General features: G+C 36.9%; 1 protein-coding gene across 1 annotated transcript in view; it reads left to right on the forward strand.

Annotated features, from left to right (window-relative positions):
- The window catches only part of DNAH7 (dynein axonemal heavy chain 7), a 519,305-nt gene that overhangs the window by 264,100 nt on the left and 236,012 nt on the right, over positions 1-19,193 (forward strand). Inside the window, exons 42-45 of the mRNA XM_089689972.1 lie at positions 1,168-1,387; positions 5,074-5,946; positions 7,100-7,329; positions 11,197-11,527. Coding sequence (XP_089546098.1) covers positions 1,168-1,387; positions 5,074-5,946; positions 7,100-7,329; positions 11,197-11,527 — 1,654 coding nt within the window. The remainder of the gene's footprint in view (positions 1-1,167; positions 1,388-5,073; positions 5,947-7,099; positions 7,330-11,196; positions 11,528-19,193) is intronic.

Here is a 19,193-nt window from a genome sequence, read left to right on the forward strand (position 1 = left end):
ATTTTTTACCTCTGTAAATTGGTGTGGATGTTCTTGGTGTTGGAGCATCAGATCAAAAGTTTTCTGCACAATAAGTAATTAACATGACGATATGCACACAGCAAACAATATACTGCACTGCATACTTAAGAAATTCCACGTGTACTGTTTTATGTTTTTCAAAGGTAATAGTTTGTATTGTTTATCAATGTCACACATCAAATGTAATCTCATTTATACAATAAATTTTTACGTTTTGTTGTATTGAACTAATTGATTTTCTTCATAAACGAAAAGAGAGGAGAGATCCAACTGTGCTCTGTGGTGTTTTAGGATAGGATATTTCTAAAGTGTAACTAAAAGCCAAACTTGTTTTTTCCATGGATTAAGTGGAGAGAGATTAGAACACCTCTCAGGCTTTAATGCTGTCAGAGCCTCCATCAAGGAGATTAATCCTCTCTGTTTGTCCTGTTTACCATTGTCATTGAAAGTGAAAGTAAAAAAAAATCTAATATTTTGGTTTGACATTGGAGCAGGAATAGAGCGTAAATCCTTCAATGGGGACATTAGGTTTGGTGACCCTGGTGACACCTGACTCCATTCCCTCACTTTGGAGGAAATTCTTCTCCCTTCCTGTTTTGGCTATGTGACAGGAAGAGAAGGTAAATCACTGCAATGGGACACAGATAAAAAAACAAAACTAAACAAAAAAAACTGACAGGCTTTGTAACCCCCCTTTACTCTATCCAAAATGAAAAGAAAAAGTTATGCCTTTAATGACACTTCAAGTGCAAATTCGTGAGACATAGAAGACTTTCATCTCCTGATGTTAATGTAGTAATTGTGAAACATGTTTAGCTCACCAATGAGATAGCAAACCTAAAATACGAATAAAAGGAAACCTTGTGTACCATTGCTTACCTCCTTCTAAAGATGCTAGTTCCCCAGCTGCCATGCAGTCCTTTAGCTTCATTATTTGTGAAGCTACTGACCAAGAAAAATTATACAAACCAGATTTAACTTCACTGATCATTTGTAAGTTTGCTTCAGTGACCAGGCAACTAGCATTTTCTGAAGTAGGTCAGCAGTGGAAGCTCACATATTTCTATTGAGACTTTCTACTCTTAAATGATATTGTACACCAAGAGGAGAACCCCGGTTTTGTCTAATATTTTTTCTAATTCTCAGGTACATCTTTCCAAGTGAATATAGTATGCTAACACCACAAATTATACACAGTACCATGGCAGTGTACAAAGAAGCAATGAAAAACTTACTGCCCACACCTACAAAGTCTCATTATTTATTCAATCTTCGAGACTTTTCTCGTGTAATTCAAGGAATTTGCTTGTCACGTCCTGAAACAACGGATTCTCCTTTATTGATTAAGAGGCTGTGGGTTCATGAGGTAGGTCTGATTAAACTGGACTGATTTCTTTTGTCTTTTATTTTTTTTTTTTTAGAAAAAAATTAAAGTTTATCTAAATGAGAAATTCAGTAATAGGTGGAGTCTGACAGGCTATGTCACTTTGGCTTTGTGTATCTCTTGGAGACTCCAGTGATAAGACCTCCCTACTATCATAATACATATATAACATCTAGCACATTTTAGAATCTTGGCTGTCCCAACACATATTATTGTTCTGACTCCGCCTGTAGAATTAATTCTGTTATCTGTGGGTCTCTAATAGAAATGAGAACCCATTAGGTGGTTCAAATCTCTGCGAGCTATCAAAATTGAATCACCTTAGGATAACCTTGTGGCTGGCCAAGGTACCCATTACAAAAATAACTATATGTATCCTCACGCTGCTGTATCCAACCTAAATTCACTACTTAACCATTTCAATACCGTGCAATTTTACACCTTCCTGCCCAGGCCATTTTTCAGGTTTCAGCGCTCTCACAATTTGAATGACAATTGCGCGGTCATACAACACTGTACCCAAACTAAAATGTTATCATTTTCTTCACACAACTAGAGCTTTCTTTTGGTGGTATTTAATCACCGCTGGGGTTTTTATTTTTTGCTAAATTAACAAAAAAAGACCAAAAATTTTGAAAAAAAAACAAATTTTTCTTTCTTTCTGTTATAAAAGTTTACAAATAAATAATTGTTCTTCATAAATTTAGGCCGAGATGTATTCTACTACATGTCTTTGGTAAAAATAACCCAAATTAGGATGTATTTTTTAGTTTGTAAGAAAGTTATAGAGTTCACAAACTATGGTATAGATCTGAATATTGATCAATCCTGAAGTACTGACGGTCAATCTAATTTCTTGAGGTCCAAGAATGTCAGAATAGTACAGATATCCCCCAAATGACCCCTTTTTGCAGAGTAGACAGTCCAACGTACTTCATAAGAGGCATGGCAAGCTTTTTGAAGTTGTATTTTTTTGTCATAATTTTTCGGAAAATTAAAAAATTAAAAAAATTATTTTCACAATTTTTTTTTTTACATACTGTCACCAGTGCAGTACAGCGTCATCATATAACTGGCATGGCGGTGAACAGGGACACTGACTGGTGACAGTATGAAAAAAAAAAAATATATATTTTTTTTATTTTTTTTTATTTTTTATTATATTTAATTTTTTATTACATTTTTTTTAATTTTTTAAGATTTTTTTTTCATATTTTACTGTGACCAAAGTAGTACAATGTTACCATAGTAACATTGTACTACTTTGGGGAAGTGATCAGTATTTTTTTTTTTTTTTACACAATTTGCTTATAGCAAAGAATTACTTTGCTATAAGCAAGCATTTACCTGAATGAAATCGATTCATTCAGCTTTTTTTTTTTTTTTTGTGCTTAGCTGTGATTTGGTCACAGCTAATCACATGACATGTGCATGTGATTAGCTGTGACCATTCACAGCTAGGCACTAGTATACAATGGATTATTCACTCAATGAAAATGAAAAACATGTGTGCCATTCATAAAATCACAGCTTTCAAAATTGCCTGTGTCCCGGTCTCACAGATCATACAGTAGCCTGCACTGCCTGGATTGGCCTCACCCAAGTCCACCTAGAGTGATGGTGTTGTGGACACTCCCATCTGACATTTTGGGGTTTATTTACTAAAGCTGGAGAGCCCAAAATCAGACTCCCTTCTGCATAGAAACCAATCAGCTTCCAGGTTTCATTGCCAAAGCTTCATTGAACAAGCTGAGGTTAGAAGCTGATTGGTTTCTAGGCAGAAGGGAGTCTGATTTTGGACTCTCCAGCTTTAGTAAATAAACCCTGTTGCGTCCAGATTGGACTTCCTCAGCAATATCTAACACAACACACTTGCACAGATGGATACCTGATTATTAATTGATGGTTTCAATATAGGCAAAGGGACCACTGCACTTGCTATTTTATCAAAATAACCACATTTTTAAATACCTAACCACTTCTCAAAATGAATTTAGATGTCTGACTTTTATGATACTACATAACATATACCTGGAAAAATACAGTCATTTGTATTAAAATCTCTTAAAAGCATCCAATAAAAGTAAGAAATCTTTTGAAATATTTTATTGTGCTGTGTATGCTTTCAAACTCCATATGATACATCCCTTCTCCAACTGATCGGTTAAATTAGTATATTCATTACTGTATCAAAATTCATTATGCATAAACGTTTCCAAGCTGAAGAAAAATATGGTTGTATGGATGCTGGTAATTCAGTTGAGTGCTGATGGTGGTATGCATTTTTAGGCAAAACATCACTCACTTCTTTAGAAAAGCATCAATGGTATCCATGAACAATCATACATAGATTTATGAACACATTTCATACAATCAGCTTTACATATAATATAACAAAAGCATATGGACATATATATATATCTATTGCCAAAAAAGATCATATATCTTTTTATCACAATCACATAGAACTACTGGAGTGGGGAAAGGAAGTTATTTATTGATTGTACTGTATAGTCATCCCCACTCCACTCAACCACTAGCATCCGCCCAACAATATTTTATCCATCTTGAAAATGTTTATGTATGATTGGATGCAGTTACTGTTCGGCTGCCAATTTTCTACCCGGATCCTTTGATTTTTCACTTAAAGTATGTTGAACTGGATGATTCCGACATTCATACACAAGGGTCCAATTACATCTCATTTAGCTGGAATCGGCTAAAATTCAAGCCGTGTATGGCAGTCTGTAATCGTAAAATTGCTTATCTATCTATTTAAGAACCTAGGATTAAACTTGTATTCTGAAATGATCTTCCCAATTGTAATTATGCCCAAGGGTGTAGCTGATGGGACCCAAGCCACAAGCTGTGTTTCAGAGCTGATGTCAACAGCTTTTTATGCAGTGATTGATGTTTTAGATGTTACAATGTTAGTGCTAGTTAAAACACAATGTTAGGTCAACAAAAATAGATAGATTAGAATGAACCCAAAATTGCCATGAGGAAGCTAATTACAGTAGATTTTTAACGCTGGAACTACTAAAACAAACTTGAAAATAGAAAATAAGCTGTTTTAATGTGGAGGTGTTAAGTATTAGCCTTGTGTGGTTGGGAGAAAGATCATAGACTAGGGATTTTAGAAAAAATGACAATTAGTTATTTCTGGAAATCAACAATTGAGATATAATTTTTAATAGCTGCCTATAGAAGCATGCATTTAGAAGCAATCACTGCAGGAGTTGAGTGAGTATGCAAAGTTTAAATTGGCTTTTTCCCTAGACCCAAACTTCTATGATTGCAAAGAAAAATGCCTTTGCATGGACTAACCAGCATTTACAGAGTGTTTGAAGTCAGGAGCACACTTATGTGTTACAAAGGGTAATTTTAAGAGTGTCGGGACTTGATTTTGCAAATTGGCTGCTGTGTTCTGAGAAAATGAGGTGTCTTAATTGGATGTACTCAAAGATCTGAATCACAAAATATTGGTTGTACTTTATATATTTGAACCCAAACCATGTATATTCTGTTTTGTTCTATTTAGGACTGTAGAATGGAGTGAAACTTGCTACCTCTGCTGAAGATAATAATAATCATTTCAGGCTGATGTAGCTGGCCTTGTGAGCATAAATATTTGTTAATAAAACTATGATCTTTTTTTTAATCTGTAGGTCCTTCGCGTTTACTATGACCGACTTGTTGATAATGCAGATCGATCTTGGCTTGTTGGATATATTGAGGAAGTTGTGAAAAGCCACATGAGAGAAGACTTTTATCAACTCTTTCAGCATCTAGATTTTAATAATGATGGCAAAGTTGAGGAGGATGACTTACGCAGTTTAATGTTTTGTGATTTCCATGATCTTAAGAGGGAAGATACAAACTACAAAGAAATAACTGATGTTGATAAACTATGTTTAGTTGTGGAAAGCCATCTAGAAGAATTCAATAACATTAGTAAGAAACCCATGAATTTGGTTTTGTTCCGATTTGCAATAGAACACATATGTAGAATCTCACGTATTTTGAAACAGCCTCGTAGCCATGCCTTATTAGTTGGTGTTGGTGGAAGTGGCCGTCAGTCAGTCACTCGATTAGCTGTTCACATGGCTGACCAAAAACTTTTTCAAGTGGAAATCTCAAAGAGCTATGGTACTACTGAATGGCGAGAGGACTTAAAACTAATTTTGAGACAGTCTGCTGAGGGTGAAATGTCAGGCGTTTTTCTGTTTACAGACTCACAGATTAAGAAAGAATCTTTCTTGGAAGATATTAATAATTTGCTCAATGCTGGAGAGGTTCCAAATCTTTTTGCACCGGATGAAAAACAAGAAATTTGTGAAAGGATGCGACAGATAGACCGGCAAAGAGATAAACTAAAACAAACTGATGGTAGCCCACTTGCTCTTTTTAACTTGTTTGTTGACCGTTGCCGTGATCAGTTACACATAGTCCTTGCAATGAGTCCTATTGGAGATGCATTCCGAAACAGACTCCGGAAGTTTCCAGCTCTTGTTAACTGCTGTACAATTGATTGGTTTCAGGTAACTTTTTAATATTAATAATATTAAATTTTGGCCAGACACGTGTCTACTTCTGGTTCATGACCATGTGAAAAATATACCACTGACAGTCTTGATTTAGGGCACATTCACACTATTCCGGACACTAAAACGTGTGCTTTGTGTAGGGGCAGTGGGAGATGGAGCAGTGCATTGTTACAGTGCATCACACTGTTAACTGTTTTGTTTAAACTTCATCAAAGTGTTACAAAATAATACTAGATGCACTGCAGCATGTTCTGACAGGCTGCGGTGTGTGACTTGTGATTTGGTGAGTTTTGAAGCGTCAAAAAATGCATACATACTGCATTTTAATGCATTATACCAATGCACATGTATGGTATGAACAGGGCACTTAGAAAACATTTGTTTCCTATGTGTCCTTGCATTGAGCCTGCATTGATCTATACAGATCAATGCAGCTCAAAGGACATAGTGTGAACAAGCTCATACTCCCACCTGTGCATGCGGGGAGTGATGCAAAAGTATTATTTAGGCCTCATTCACATCTTTGCATTTTAATGTGTGCATTGGAAAGCAAAACAATATATGTTATTCATAAGGCTGTTGAATAAGACATTGGTCTCTGTGGCCCAATACGGTTTGAAAAATGATGCACTTCAATTTTTCTGTTAATTTTCATGCGTTGCGATGCCCAGTAGAATAATGTATGTGTGCTACAATGCATTTAACAAAATGCAGAAAGCAGACACATATAGATGCGAACCTGGTCTTATTGTGTTTATTATGTGTAAATGATAATGCATAATATGCTTTGTATCAACTGGCTAAAGTTCCTTGCAAGTGGCGCGCCTGGTAGGACTTGAACAAAGCTTTACAGCACAACAAGGCCACCAATAAGCTATTTTGCAATCCCATCAGTGTGGGATATCACACTAATGGAGGATATTTTAAACAGCAGCAGATTAGTGGTTATATTATATTGTATATTTCAGGAGAAAATGGCCTAAAATGCAATTATGAGAATGCCCATGCTGAGTTATGCTTTTATTTTTAATTAATATTTTGTATTTGATTTTGTTAATATGAAGTTTAACTGCTGTGGTCACCATGGCTTTATGTCATACTTGGTTAAATGTTTTAAAGAATATTAAGTTTCAAGCCTGTTTTCTAGACCTGGCCAGATGATGCACTTCAAGCTGTAGCAACCCGCTTTTTAGAAGATATTGAAATGTCAGAAGAAATTAAGAATGGATGCATTGACATGTGTAAAATCTTCCACACTTCTACCATTAACCTGTCTGAGAAGTTCCGCATGGAGCTACAGAGATATAATTATGTTACACCCACATCCTATTTGGAACTAATTTCTACATTTAAAACATTGCTGGAGAAAAAACGATTGTAAGTATTATTACTAGATCAGGCAGATTGTTTATTAGATTCTAGTATGACAAAGCCTAGAGACTAGAGACACACAAATCACTATTTTATTATATCAACTGGTTGTTGTCAGGATTTATAGTGACACAGCAGAAACACAGCAGAATAATTGATCAAATGATAATCAAATATATATGTCAAAATTGCTAGTATCAAAGGATAGTTTTTTAATACCTATGAGTATTTTTAAATATTTTATAGTGTAAAATGCAGTAATTGGGCAACTATCCCCTAAAGAGTTGTTTTGTACTTCCTTGCTCCAAAAGCACACATTTTCTAAAATGTGATGCAGGCTTACGTTATTACTACATTTCATTGAAGGATATTCTCGTTTTCCTTCAAATTTTTCAGTATGTTAATGAGAAAGTTTAGGTCTCCATCAATATGTGTGCTCCTCACATAAAGCTTAAAGGGATCAGTTCAATAATGATTATTGCATGCAACATGCAACAAAACAACTGTATGCAATAATAAAGTTAATTCATGAGAGAAAAATATTGCATTTAAGGTAAATACTGCAAAAAAAAAGTTATAACGTAAAATGTAATTTTTTATTAAATAAAAATTAAATATAAGTATTTAAAGTTATTAAAAAGTAATTAAAGTTAATTCACTAAAAAACCACCTATTTATTATTTATCTTATAGTTCAGGTAGCTGATCCACACATTTGCAGTGCGTATTGAAGCTCAGGTTTCACAGCTAATTGATACAGTAGTTGTTCAGTGGTTCAGGTCAGGTTTACATCAGGTTCAGGACAGATTCAGGTCAGGGTTTTATCCTGTTCACACATATGCGGTTTGGAAATGGTTCCCATAGAAGTCAATAGTCTATAATCCACACCTGAACCTGACAGCACTGCTCAGAAATCATACAGGACTCTTTTTCGATCCACACTGAATCCACACTGCCAGTGCAGTGGGGAAAATTATTATTTGATCACCTGCAGATTTTGTGAGTTTTCCCACTTACAAAGAAATGAAGGGTCTATATTTTTTTATCATAGGTGTATTTTAAATGATAGAGACAGAATATCAAGCGAAAATCCAGATTAAACACATGATACAAAATGTTATAAATTGAGTTGCAGTTCAGTGAGTAAAATAAGTATTTAATCCCCTACCAATCAACAATAATTCTGGCTCCCACAGACTGGCTATGTGCTCATGTGGTACACAGATTAGTCCTGTCAATTTAAGAAGATGTTCCTAACGACAACTCATTATGTGTTTATAAGACACCTGTCCACAGAATCTCTTTCTTCCATTCAAACCTCATGGACAAGACCAAAGAGCTGTCAAAGGATGTCAGGGACAAGATTGTAGACCTGCACAATGCTGGAATGGGCTACAGGACCCTCAGCAAGAAGCTTGGTGAGAAGGAGACAACTGTTGAAGTGATTATTCGCAAATGGAAGAAATAACAAATAATAATCAACCGCCATCTGTCTGGAGCTCCATGCAAGATTTTGCCTCATGGGGTAAGGATGATCATGAGAATAATGAAGGATCAGCCCAGAACTACATGGGAGGAGCTTGTGAATGATCTCAAGGCAGTTGGGACCACAGTCACCAAGCAAACCATTGGTAACACAATATGTTGCCATGGAATGAAATCCTGCAGCTCCACAAGGTCCCCCTCCTCAAGAAGACACATGTACAGGCCCATCTGAAGTTTGCCAATCAATATCTAAATGATTCAGAGAAGGATTGGGTGAAAGAGCTGTGGTCAGATGAGACCAAAATTTAGCTCTTTGGCATTAACTCGACTCGCTGTGTTTGAAGATAGAAAAATGCTGACTATGACCCTAAGAACACCATCCTTATAGAAGGTGGAAACAGTATACTTTAGGACTGTTTCTCTGCTAAAGGTACAGGCCAACTTTGCCGCATTGAGGGGTCAATGGACGGGGACATGTATTTTAAAATTTTGGAACACTGAAGATGGGTTATGGATGGGTCTACCAGCATAACAATGACCCAAAACATACTGCCAAGGCAACAAAGGAGTGGCTCAGGAAGAAGCACATTAAGGTCATGGAGGGGCCTAGCCAGTCTCCAGACCTTAATACTATAGAACATTTATTGAGTGGGCTGAAACTTTGAGTGTCCAAGCAACAGCCAAGAAACCTTAAGGATTTAGAGAAGATTTGTAAAGAAAAGTGGACCAAAATCCCTTCTCAGATGTGTGCAAACCTGGTAACCAACTTCAAGAAAAGTCTTTCCTCTGTGCTTGTCAACAAGGGTTTCTCTATCAAGTACTAAGCCATGTTTTGCTTGGAGACCAAACACTTATTTTACTCACTGACCTGCAACTCAATGTATAACATTTGTATCGTGTTTTTTTTCTGCATTTTTGGTTGATATACTGTGTCTATCGTTTAAAATACACCTATGATAAAAATTAAAGACCCTTTGTTTCTTTGTAAGTGGGCAAACTTACAGAATCTACAGGGGATTAAATAATTATTTTCCCCACTGTATGTGAACAGTCTCCATAGGATGCAATGTTATTTCAGGTGTCATGCGGATTGGATGTGGTTCAAACTGCATCCAATCCATATATATGTGAGCTGGCACTTCGCCAACATAATAATTAGGGGAACTCTGCACTGGCCTGTAGGTTGAAAGTATACAATGGATCAGTGTGGATGTGTCTTTCCTGAGGTGAGAAATGTTAATACATTGTAAACTTTAACTAGAAAAAGATCATTCTGTGATTTCACACCAAATATGTTTTCATAGTTTCACAATTATGTGCATTCATTCATACATCAGTCTTCCTCTGATGCAGTATTAATCTGTGATAAAATAGTGTAAAAATTACACTAGATTTCTCATGTGACTTGCTGCAACATGCAAGGGAAAATGTCACCAGCACACCAAGGATCACCAATATGGTCCAAAAAGTTTTTAATGAACGATCACATAATTACAGCAAGGCAATGTTTCGGAGTCTCGCAGGACCCTTTCATCAGGCATGCCTGAAACATTGCCTTGCTGTAACTATGTGATCGTTCATTAAAAACTTTTTGGACCCATATTGGTGATCCTCGGTGTGCTGGTGACATTCTCCCTTGCTGATTCTGTTCAGTTCCAGCCAACGGCCGCTGTAGCACCCACTTATACACACAGCCATTTTTAACACATGAACGTGTGCGTTTGAATTGTATACTTGCTTGCTGCAACATGCGACACAGAAAGATGTATGACAAGTAAAAACACATTCATTTCAATGGGTGCCATCTTAATTGTTGTGACTCAAGTCACAGCAAAAAATAAAAAAAAGGTTCCTGCACTACTTTTCTGCATCTTCCTTAGGACATGAGTGCCATAGACTGCAATGTTAAAATTACAAAAGCTGCAAGGGAGTCGTTTCTTTGTCCTACCTTTGAAACTTTGGCTGTGACCAATAATATGTGTCACCCTCTGTATTGTTATGATTTTCCAAAGTCGCAAAACATCAAATTGCAGGAAAGTCACATTAAGTCACAAGCAAGTCACAATGCAGATTTGTACTGGAAGTTTGGGGTCACAGCAGTGTGAACAGAGCCTAAGTGCTAAACATTGCAAAGCATAAATATTTAAGGAATTTGTTAAATAACATGTTTTTTTTAGTGAAATTACTACTTTAGAGATAAATACCTAGTTATTTTAAAGCAAAAAATCATGTAATATTTATCTTTTTGTGAATTGACCCCACAGAGTTACCCTGTTGGTAGTCATTGACAGAGTGCATAGAGACATTGACTATGCAATAATCTTGGACATGTGTTGGTACACTTCAGTAATTAAATATTATCAGGGTAAAATTATTTACATTTTTGCAGAGAAGTAATGAAAATGAAACAGCGATATGAAGTGGGCTTACAGAAACTGGAATCTGCATCATCCCAAGTCACTACAATGCAAAGTGAGTTGGAAGCTCTCCAGCCACAGCTGAAGGTTGCCAGCAAAGAGGTGGATGAGATGATGGTAGTCATTGAGAGAGAGTCAATTGAGGTGGCCAAGACAGAAAAGATTGTGAAAGCAGATGAAGCCGTAGCAAATGAACATGCAATGGCTGCCAAAGCAATCAAGGATGAATGTGACAGTGAGCTGGCCGCAGCTTTGCCTTTGCTGGAAGCTGCTCTGGCTGCCCTGGACACTCTTACTCCACAGGTGGGTATCTCCTATCCATATTATTTAAATGGTGGATGTTTTATCTGGTATACATGTTAAGATATTATAGCTGCTACACTACAAACCAATTCTGTAGATAAGCAGCTGTTTTAGTTTTTGTTATTGTTCATAAAACATCAAAGGAACAAGTTGCATTTCATTGACATTCAAAACCTGGCAGTAAAAAATAATGAGCTGCTGTCTAAAATTGTGGAGGCATTTTACTTGGATAAAGCTCATGTTTACTTAATACAATGCTTATATTCAACTGCTTGTGAAAAAAATGCTAGCAAAATCAGGATTAAAATGCTTTAAAGAGGAACTACACTGTATATGAGGACAACAAACCAAAAATGCTATTTAATTCTTTTTGTAATATTCAAATCAAACTCACCAATTCATCCATGTGTTCTATATTTGGTTGATAAATCATCTTGGAGAACACCTAATAATTTTTGTTGTGGCAGTCTCGAGTAAGGGCAGATGATTCATGTAGCATTTACTTCCTGGAATCCATCTGCCCTTGGCTCAGGTATGCAGGTAGGAGGGTGTGCTTAGCTGAGAGAGCCCATCCTCCCCTCCTGAAGACCTCTGGGATGTATGACATCATTTGCCTAGGCCTGGAAACCAGGAAATAACTGAAGAAGTGTAAAAAAATGTTTAAAACAAGCAAATATGATATATTTACTAATTCTTGCAGCATAAAGATTAATGCTTGCAGCATAATGATTAAAAATAGTCAATGTTTATTGAGAGAGTGAAGTTTCACATTAAGCAGAGTTTATTTTCTTTTTTTAATGGCTGCTTTTATACAAACATGAAACTTTCATACTAGGGTATGGAAAATAAATCCCAATTATCATTATCAGGCACTCCTATTTTCTAAAGAGCTATGTACCATTTGATGTTTCTGATTAGGTAAACATTATGTCTGGCAGTCTCATGGGCTGTTTCTTGTTTTTGTAATTAAAATAAAAAAAGACCCCCATGCAAAAAGCCAAGCCATGTGAACAGTTATTTGCACAGCACATGGCTGCAAGTGTGCAAACTACCTAACATGTTATCACCTAGTTTTATACCATGAATTTGGTTCAGAATGGTAATAATTACAATAGATTTACCCCAGGAAAGATGTCTAGGTTATTGATGGCTATGGTGGTAGTTGGGATTGCTTTTGTTTTATAACTTGTCATATGGACCTATTAACTAGTTAAAAAACAATTATTAAAATACAAAACTCAGTCTTTTTTTATTTATAAAATGTCTTTGTGGATCTTTAATTCCAATTGCTTTAGAAAATCAGGAAAAAAAGCCTTCTTATGTGTTGAACACAGTGAGGGTTATTTACTAAAACTGAAGAGTGAAAAATCTGGTGGAGCTCTGCATAGAAACCAGTTAGCTTCCAGGTTTTATTGCCAAAGCTTAACTGAACAAGCTGAAGTTAGAAGCTGATTGGCTACTATGCACAGCTGCTCCAGATTCCAAATGCATAAGTTTTAGTAAATCTATTCCTATACGTCTTTTTTTATTTCTTTTGGGCTAACTAGGGTTTAGAATTCTGTGAATGTAAGGCATTATATTAACAGCCTCCATTTTCATAGTCTTAGCTAACTTTTCTATTTCAGCAATTGCACAGGATTTCCAAATGTTTTTGGAAGTTTACAGCGTGAAGTTTGGGACAAAACCTTAAGTCAAACTGCAGCAAAACCTTTTTGAAACTGTAATGAAAATCTGACAAAAGCTCTGACCTCTCCCTTATGGTGAAACTGCCTTCAAAGAAATATGGGGCCACTATTGCTGACCTTTAATACTTTTTTGAATACTGATTTACAATGGAAAAGTCTGCATACTTGTTCTAGGACAGATACAAAGTATTGTTGTAAGAATATTAGTGACAAAAAACTAATTTTTCAAAGACCGTGAGAACTTGAATGACATAGGCAAGTCTTTCTCAACCTTTGTACCATGGAGGAACGATTGAAATAACCACTTACCAACCAGCTACAGTATCTGCAAGCAAAATCATGTACATGTACATAATTTTGTCTGCCCAGGCTAAGGGAGGCACTGTGCGCACCTCTGCAACCGCTGTGTCCACCAGACACAGCAGAATCCTACTCGGTGATAATGGGATCGCTATGCCATCACATGATCACAATGTCAAGAAAGCTGTTATGAATCAATTCATTCATAACAGCTGTGTTGACTATGATGTAATTGGCCCACAGCTATCAATGTTACCTGGGCTAATCACAGTACCCTGTGATTAGCTGTAGCCAATCACAGATCACTAGTGATCACAGGTGTCCCATTCATGTTGGTTGTACACTTTGCAGTTACAATTATCTTATTTATTTATTACAGGTACTTATATAGCTACGTCAATTTACACAGCGCTTTACATATATATTGTACATTCACATCAGTCCCTAACCCTCAAGGGGCGTACAATCTAAGGTCCTTAACTTACATTCATACATACACATACTAGGGCCATTTTAGACAGGATCCAATTATCCTACTGTACAAGCATGTCTTTGGAGTGTGGGAGGAAACCGGAGGAAACCCACACAGGCACAAGGAGGACATGCAAACTCCAGGCAGGTCGTGCCGTGCTTGGGATTGGAACCAACGACCCTAGTACTGCCATGTGGAAGTGCTAACCATTTAGCCACTGTGCTGCCCCTATGATCTTCATTGTAACAGCAAACAAACAAAAAAAAATCCCTGATCACCCCCTTGAAGTAGTACAGTGTTACTATGGTGACACTGAACTACTCTAATGAAAAACGAAAATAGTAAAAAAAAAAACAAATGTTAAAAAAGGAAAACATTAACAAAATGAATAAAACATTATTTATATATATATCTTTTAAATACTGTCACCAGTCGGTGTCCCTGATCACCGCCACATCAGTCATATGATCATGCTGTACTGCACTGGTTGCAGTATGTAAACAAAATTGTGAAAAAAAAACAAAATTTATTACATTTCTTAATTTTCAAAAAAATTGTAAGAAAAAAATTACAACTTCAAAAAACTTGCCATGCCTCTTACTAAATGCCTCAAATAGTCTACTTTACAAAAGGGACCATTCGAGTGTAATTTGTACTGTCCTGGCCTTTTAGGGCCTCAGGAAATGAGGATCAAATATATATACCATAGTTTGTAGATGCTATAACTTTCACAAAAAAACAATTAATGAACACGTTTGGGGAATTTCTTTTACTAAAGATATGTAGCAGAACACATTTTGACTTAAATTTATGATGAAATTTGATTTTATTTGATATGTTTTATGACAGAAAGTAGAAGATATATTTTTTTCACAATTTTCAGTCTTTTTTTTCATTTATATCTTAAAAAATAAAAAATCCTATGGTGATTAAATACCCCAAAAGAAAGCTCTATGAAAAAAAGTATACAGTTTTAATTTGTGTACAGTATTGCATGATAGTAGGACTCAAACACATCATGTCTAATGGCAATCTGCGTAGCTTTGCAGACCTTTAAGCTGAATTTCACTTGCCTAACCTGATGTTTTTCCTCTATCTGTAACTCAGACATGCGGTTCTCATAATATCTGGGCAATGTTACCCTTGAATCTGCTCCCTTGGAGCGTCTTTTGACCTCTTGGGCCATGGGGAAACCTTTTTCCTCGATCTACCTTCATCTCTCCATGGCTCACTGACTAAACTGTTTTCCAAATGGCAGGCAGACCTACCTAAGTTAACTGAGGAAGTTTGGGATGTATGTTACTAACATGGTCTCAGTCAAGGATAGGTTTATTAAGGTTAAATTCCTCCACAGAGCTTACTATACCCCTGTTTGCTTGGCCAGTATATATGTGACAGTTAGCCCCCTATGCACTAGATGTTAGCAAGGAGAAGGTACCTTTTACCATATGGTTTTGACCTTCCCTAAACATAGGGATTTTTGGACATCTGTCTTGAGTTTCATTAACAACACATATGATCTAGCCTTAAATCTAGACACTAAAGTGTTGCTTTTGGGAGTGCTGGATGGTGCAGGGCTCAGTCGCTATATTAAACTATTTGTATTTTTTGCTTCCTTTTACATGAGGAGGGAAATTCTTGTTAAATGGAAGTTATCTCTGCCTCCAACTGTTGCATCTTGGTGTGCAATTATCGATACAGTGCTACCTTTCGCAATTGTCCTAGGAAATTTGATAAGATATGGATGGCCTGGATAGCCTACTGTGGAGGTGATCTAAAGTCTTAAATTTCTCTTCTGCCATCTCCCCCTCCATATTCCGTATTTTGTTTAATGATTGATGTTTTGGGGGAAATTAAAACTTTTCATTTATAGGGTGCTTGCATAAAGACTGGAATGATTCAAAATTGGGGAAAAACATGGGAACAAACTTAGAATTGTTGCCACTTAAACAAGGAATCTGATGGGTCACTGATGTCATAACTTTGTTCCTACTTTCCTTCCTATAATTTTTATAAAAGTCCCTTTAATTGACTCATTTAATACACCCTGAAAATTGTTGAGTATGCAGTGTATACTTCTTTAATGTTCTTTTGCATGCAGTCCACTGGTACCCCAGACCTTCCTCGTCTTCCTGTTGTTGCATATACAGGTGAAACTAGAAAAATTAGAATATCGTGCAAAAGTTCATTTATTTCAGTAATGCAACTTAAAAGGTGAAACTAATATATGAGATAGACTCATTACTTGCAAAGCAAGATAGTTCAAGCCATGATTTGTCATAATTGTGATGATTATGGCTTACAGCTCATGAAAACCCCAAATCCACAATCTCAGTAAATCAGAATATTGTGAAAAGGTGCAATATTCTAGGCTGCAAGTGTCCCACTCTAATCAGCTAATTAAGCCATAACACCTGCAAAGGGTTCTTGAGCCTTTAAATGGTCTCTCAGTCTGGTCCAGTAGGAATCACAATCATGGGAAAGACTGTTGACCTGACAGTTGTGCAGAAAACCATCATTGACACCCTCCATAAGGAGGGAAAGCCTCAAAAGGTAATTGCAAAAGAAGTTGGATGTTCCCAAAGTGCTGTATCAAAGCACATTAATAGAAAGTTATGCGGAAGAGAAAAGTGTGGAAGAAAAAGGTGCACAAGCAGCAGGGATGACCGCAGCCTGGAGAGGATTGTCAGGAAAAGGCCATTCAAAAGTGTTGGGGACTTTCACAAGGAGTGGACTGAGGCTGGAGTCAGTGCATCAAGAGTCACCACACACAGACGGATCCTGGACATGGGCTTCAAATGTCGTATTCCTCTTGTCAAGCTGCTCCTGAAAAACAAACAACGTCAGAATCGTCTTACAAGGGCTAAAGAAAAACAGACCTGGTCTGTTGCTCAGTGGTCCAAAGTCCTCTTTTCTGATGAGAGCAACTTTTGCATCTTATTTGGAAACCAAGGACCCAGAGTATGGAGGAAGAATGGAGAGGCACACACTGCAAGATGCTTGAAGTCCAGTGTGAAGTTTGCACAGTCTGTGTTGATTTGGGGAGCCATGTCATCTGCTGGTGTTGGTCCACTGTGCTTCATTAAGTCCAGGGTCAACGCAGCTGTCTACCAGGAGATTTTGGAGCACTTTATGCTTCCTTCCACAGACAAGCTTTATGGGGATGCTGACTTCATTTTCCAGCAGGATTTGGCACCTGCCCACACTGCCAAAAGCACCAAAACGTAATGAGTCTATCTCATATATTAGTTTCACCTTTTAAGTTGCATTACTGAAATAAATGAACTTTTGCACGATATTCTAATTTTTCGAGTTTCACCTGTACTGTATAGTCTACTCTATACTTATCCTATGTTCTGTTCTACGTAGACCTCTACTGCCCCCCCCCCCTCTTATTCCTGTTGCTGTAAGTGTCATTTACATTTGAGAGGTAACTCACCCAATGGAGTTATAGATGTGTTGTGGTAGTGGGAAAACCAACTCTACCAATTTCTTGGTGACATGGTAAACTTATGCAGGGCACATGTACTATACGTGTAGCACATGGCTGCAGCAGTTTTGGAATATGCTATTGACAACTTTCCTCAAGACCTTCTAAGTGAAATATAGATCAAGCCATATAGGGATTCTTTGTATTAGCCAGTGTTAAGGGCAAGTGCAGTACTTAGACTCTGCTGGCTGTGTAACCTAAAGCGGAAGTCAAACCCATCGATTTGACTTTTTCCAAAAACAGTTACATTCAAGGCATGCCGTGAAAGATTAAAGAAAAGATAAAAATGTACAGTGCTATCTGATCATACAGATATTGATTAAAGTGCATCAGTAATGAACCAATGTAACATCCCCTTTTAAATAGTGCTTGCAATAACTTGCAGTTCTAAAACAATTCATAAACAATTTAAATAATAAACAATTGTAACATCTCCTACTGTGCTTCTGCCTTCAGTAACGTGACCAGTGCTACCACAATGTGACATATGCATCCATATATCCTAATGCACATGGGCTGTAAATCCAATCAAAAGACCAGAACAGTGTCCAAATGGTGCTTAGTGCTCCACAGCATTCAAATCACTTTCCTTGCTAATTCTTCTCCCAGTGTGTGCTGCCAGTAAACACATGCTGTGAATTAAATCACCCAAACATATGATAGCTCACCAGACCAGAAGCCTCTTAGTAATGAAGTGGGTCAGTTGTGCTTGCTAATAATTCAGGAGCCACTTCCCAATTCATAAGTTTTCCATATTTAGAGACAGGAGAAGACATAGGGTTCCATTGTGTAAAACCATTTATTAAAAGTATTCCAACAATATAACATTTTTACTAGGTAAAAAAAATGTTCATTATCAGCTCTCCCTGCGTGGTGCAAGCAGCCATTCCATGAAGAGTAACATCAGAGTGTCTAAACCCCCCGTTAAATACAGTTACTGCCACATTTGCTTGTGCTCTCAATCCAGCTGTCAAACCATCAAATGACTTGTGTCATAACTGATCACATGTGCAGCATCTTGGCAACTGCAGATCAAACAGAGGTTAAGATTGCAGCTTCCTTGGCTATATGGGAGGGTTTACTAATATCCAACATGTGTAAACGAATAGTGAAAACAGAAATTATGCTTAGTGACAATAATATGTGCTACATCAAATATATATCAACACATACATATAATACCCATAGAACTGCATATATCAGTGCAAAATGAATAGTGTACACAAATATCAAATGAACCGTTCTAAATAGTGAACTGTTCCTTTAAATCCTCTGTACTCCAGGTGGGTCTGTGTGATCACACTACTGTATACACATGTATGGTGCTCCTGTGTCACCCCTTAGTGCTCATCCACCTCTGACACACTATTGCGCTCACCTTCAAGTTTGACCCGTAATACCAGATCAAACTATGCTTTTCCCTACGCTGATCTGATCACATCAATCTTGGTGGGATCAGATGCTTTAAGGGCAGAGGAGAGATCTAGAGTCTAATAGACCCCTGATTTCTCAGAAGAGAGTACCTGTCACTGCCTATTGCTATCACAGAGGATATTTACATTCCCTGTGATAACAATAAAAGTGATTAAAAAAATTAAAGGGACAGTATAAATATAGACAGTGTAAAAATAAAAAAAGCAAAATACATAATAAAAAAAAATTCACCCCCACCCTCCTCTTGCTCACACGCACAGGCGAATGCAAGCGTCGGTCCAGTGT

Source organism: Staurois parvus, unplaced genomic scaffold, assembly GCF_062004578.1.
Source record: "Staurois parvus isolate SC_StPar_1 unplaced genomic scaffold, SC_StPar_1.0 ptg000506l, whole genome shotgun sequence".
Classification (NCBI taxonomy): domain Eukaryota; kingdom Metazoa; phylum Chordata; class Amphibia; order Anura; family Ranidae; genus Staurois; species Staurois parvus.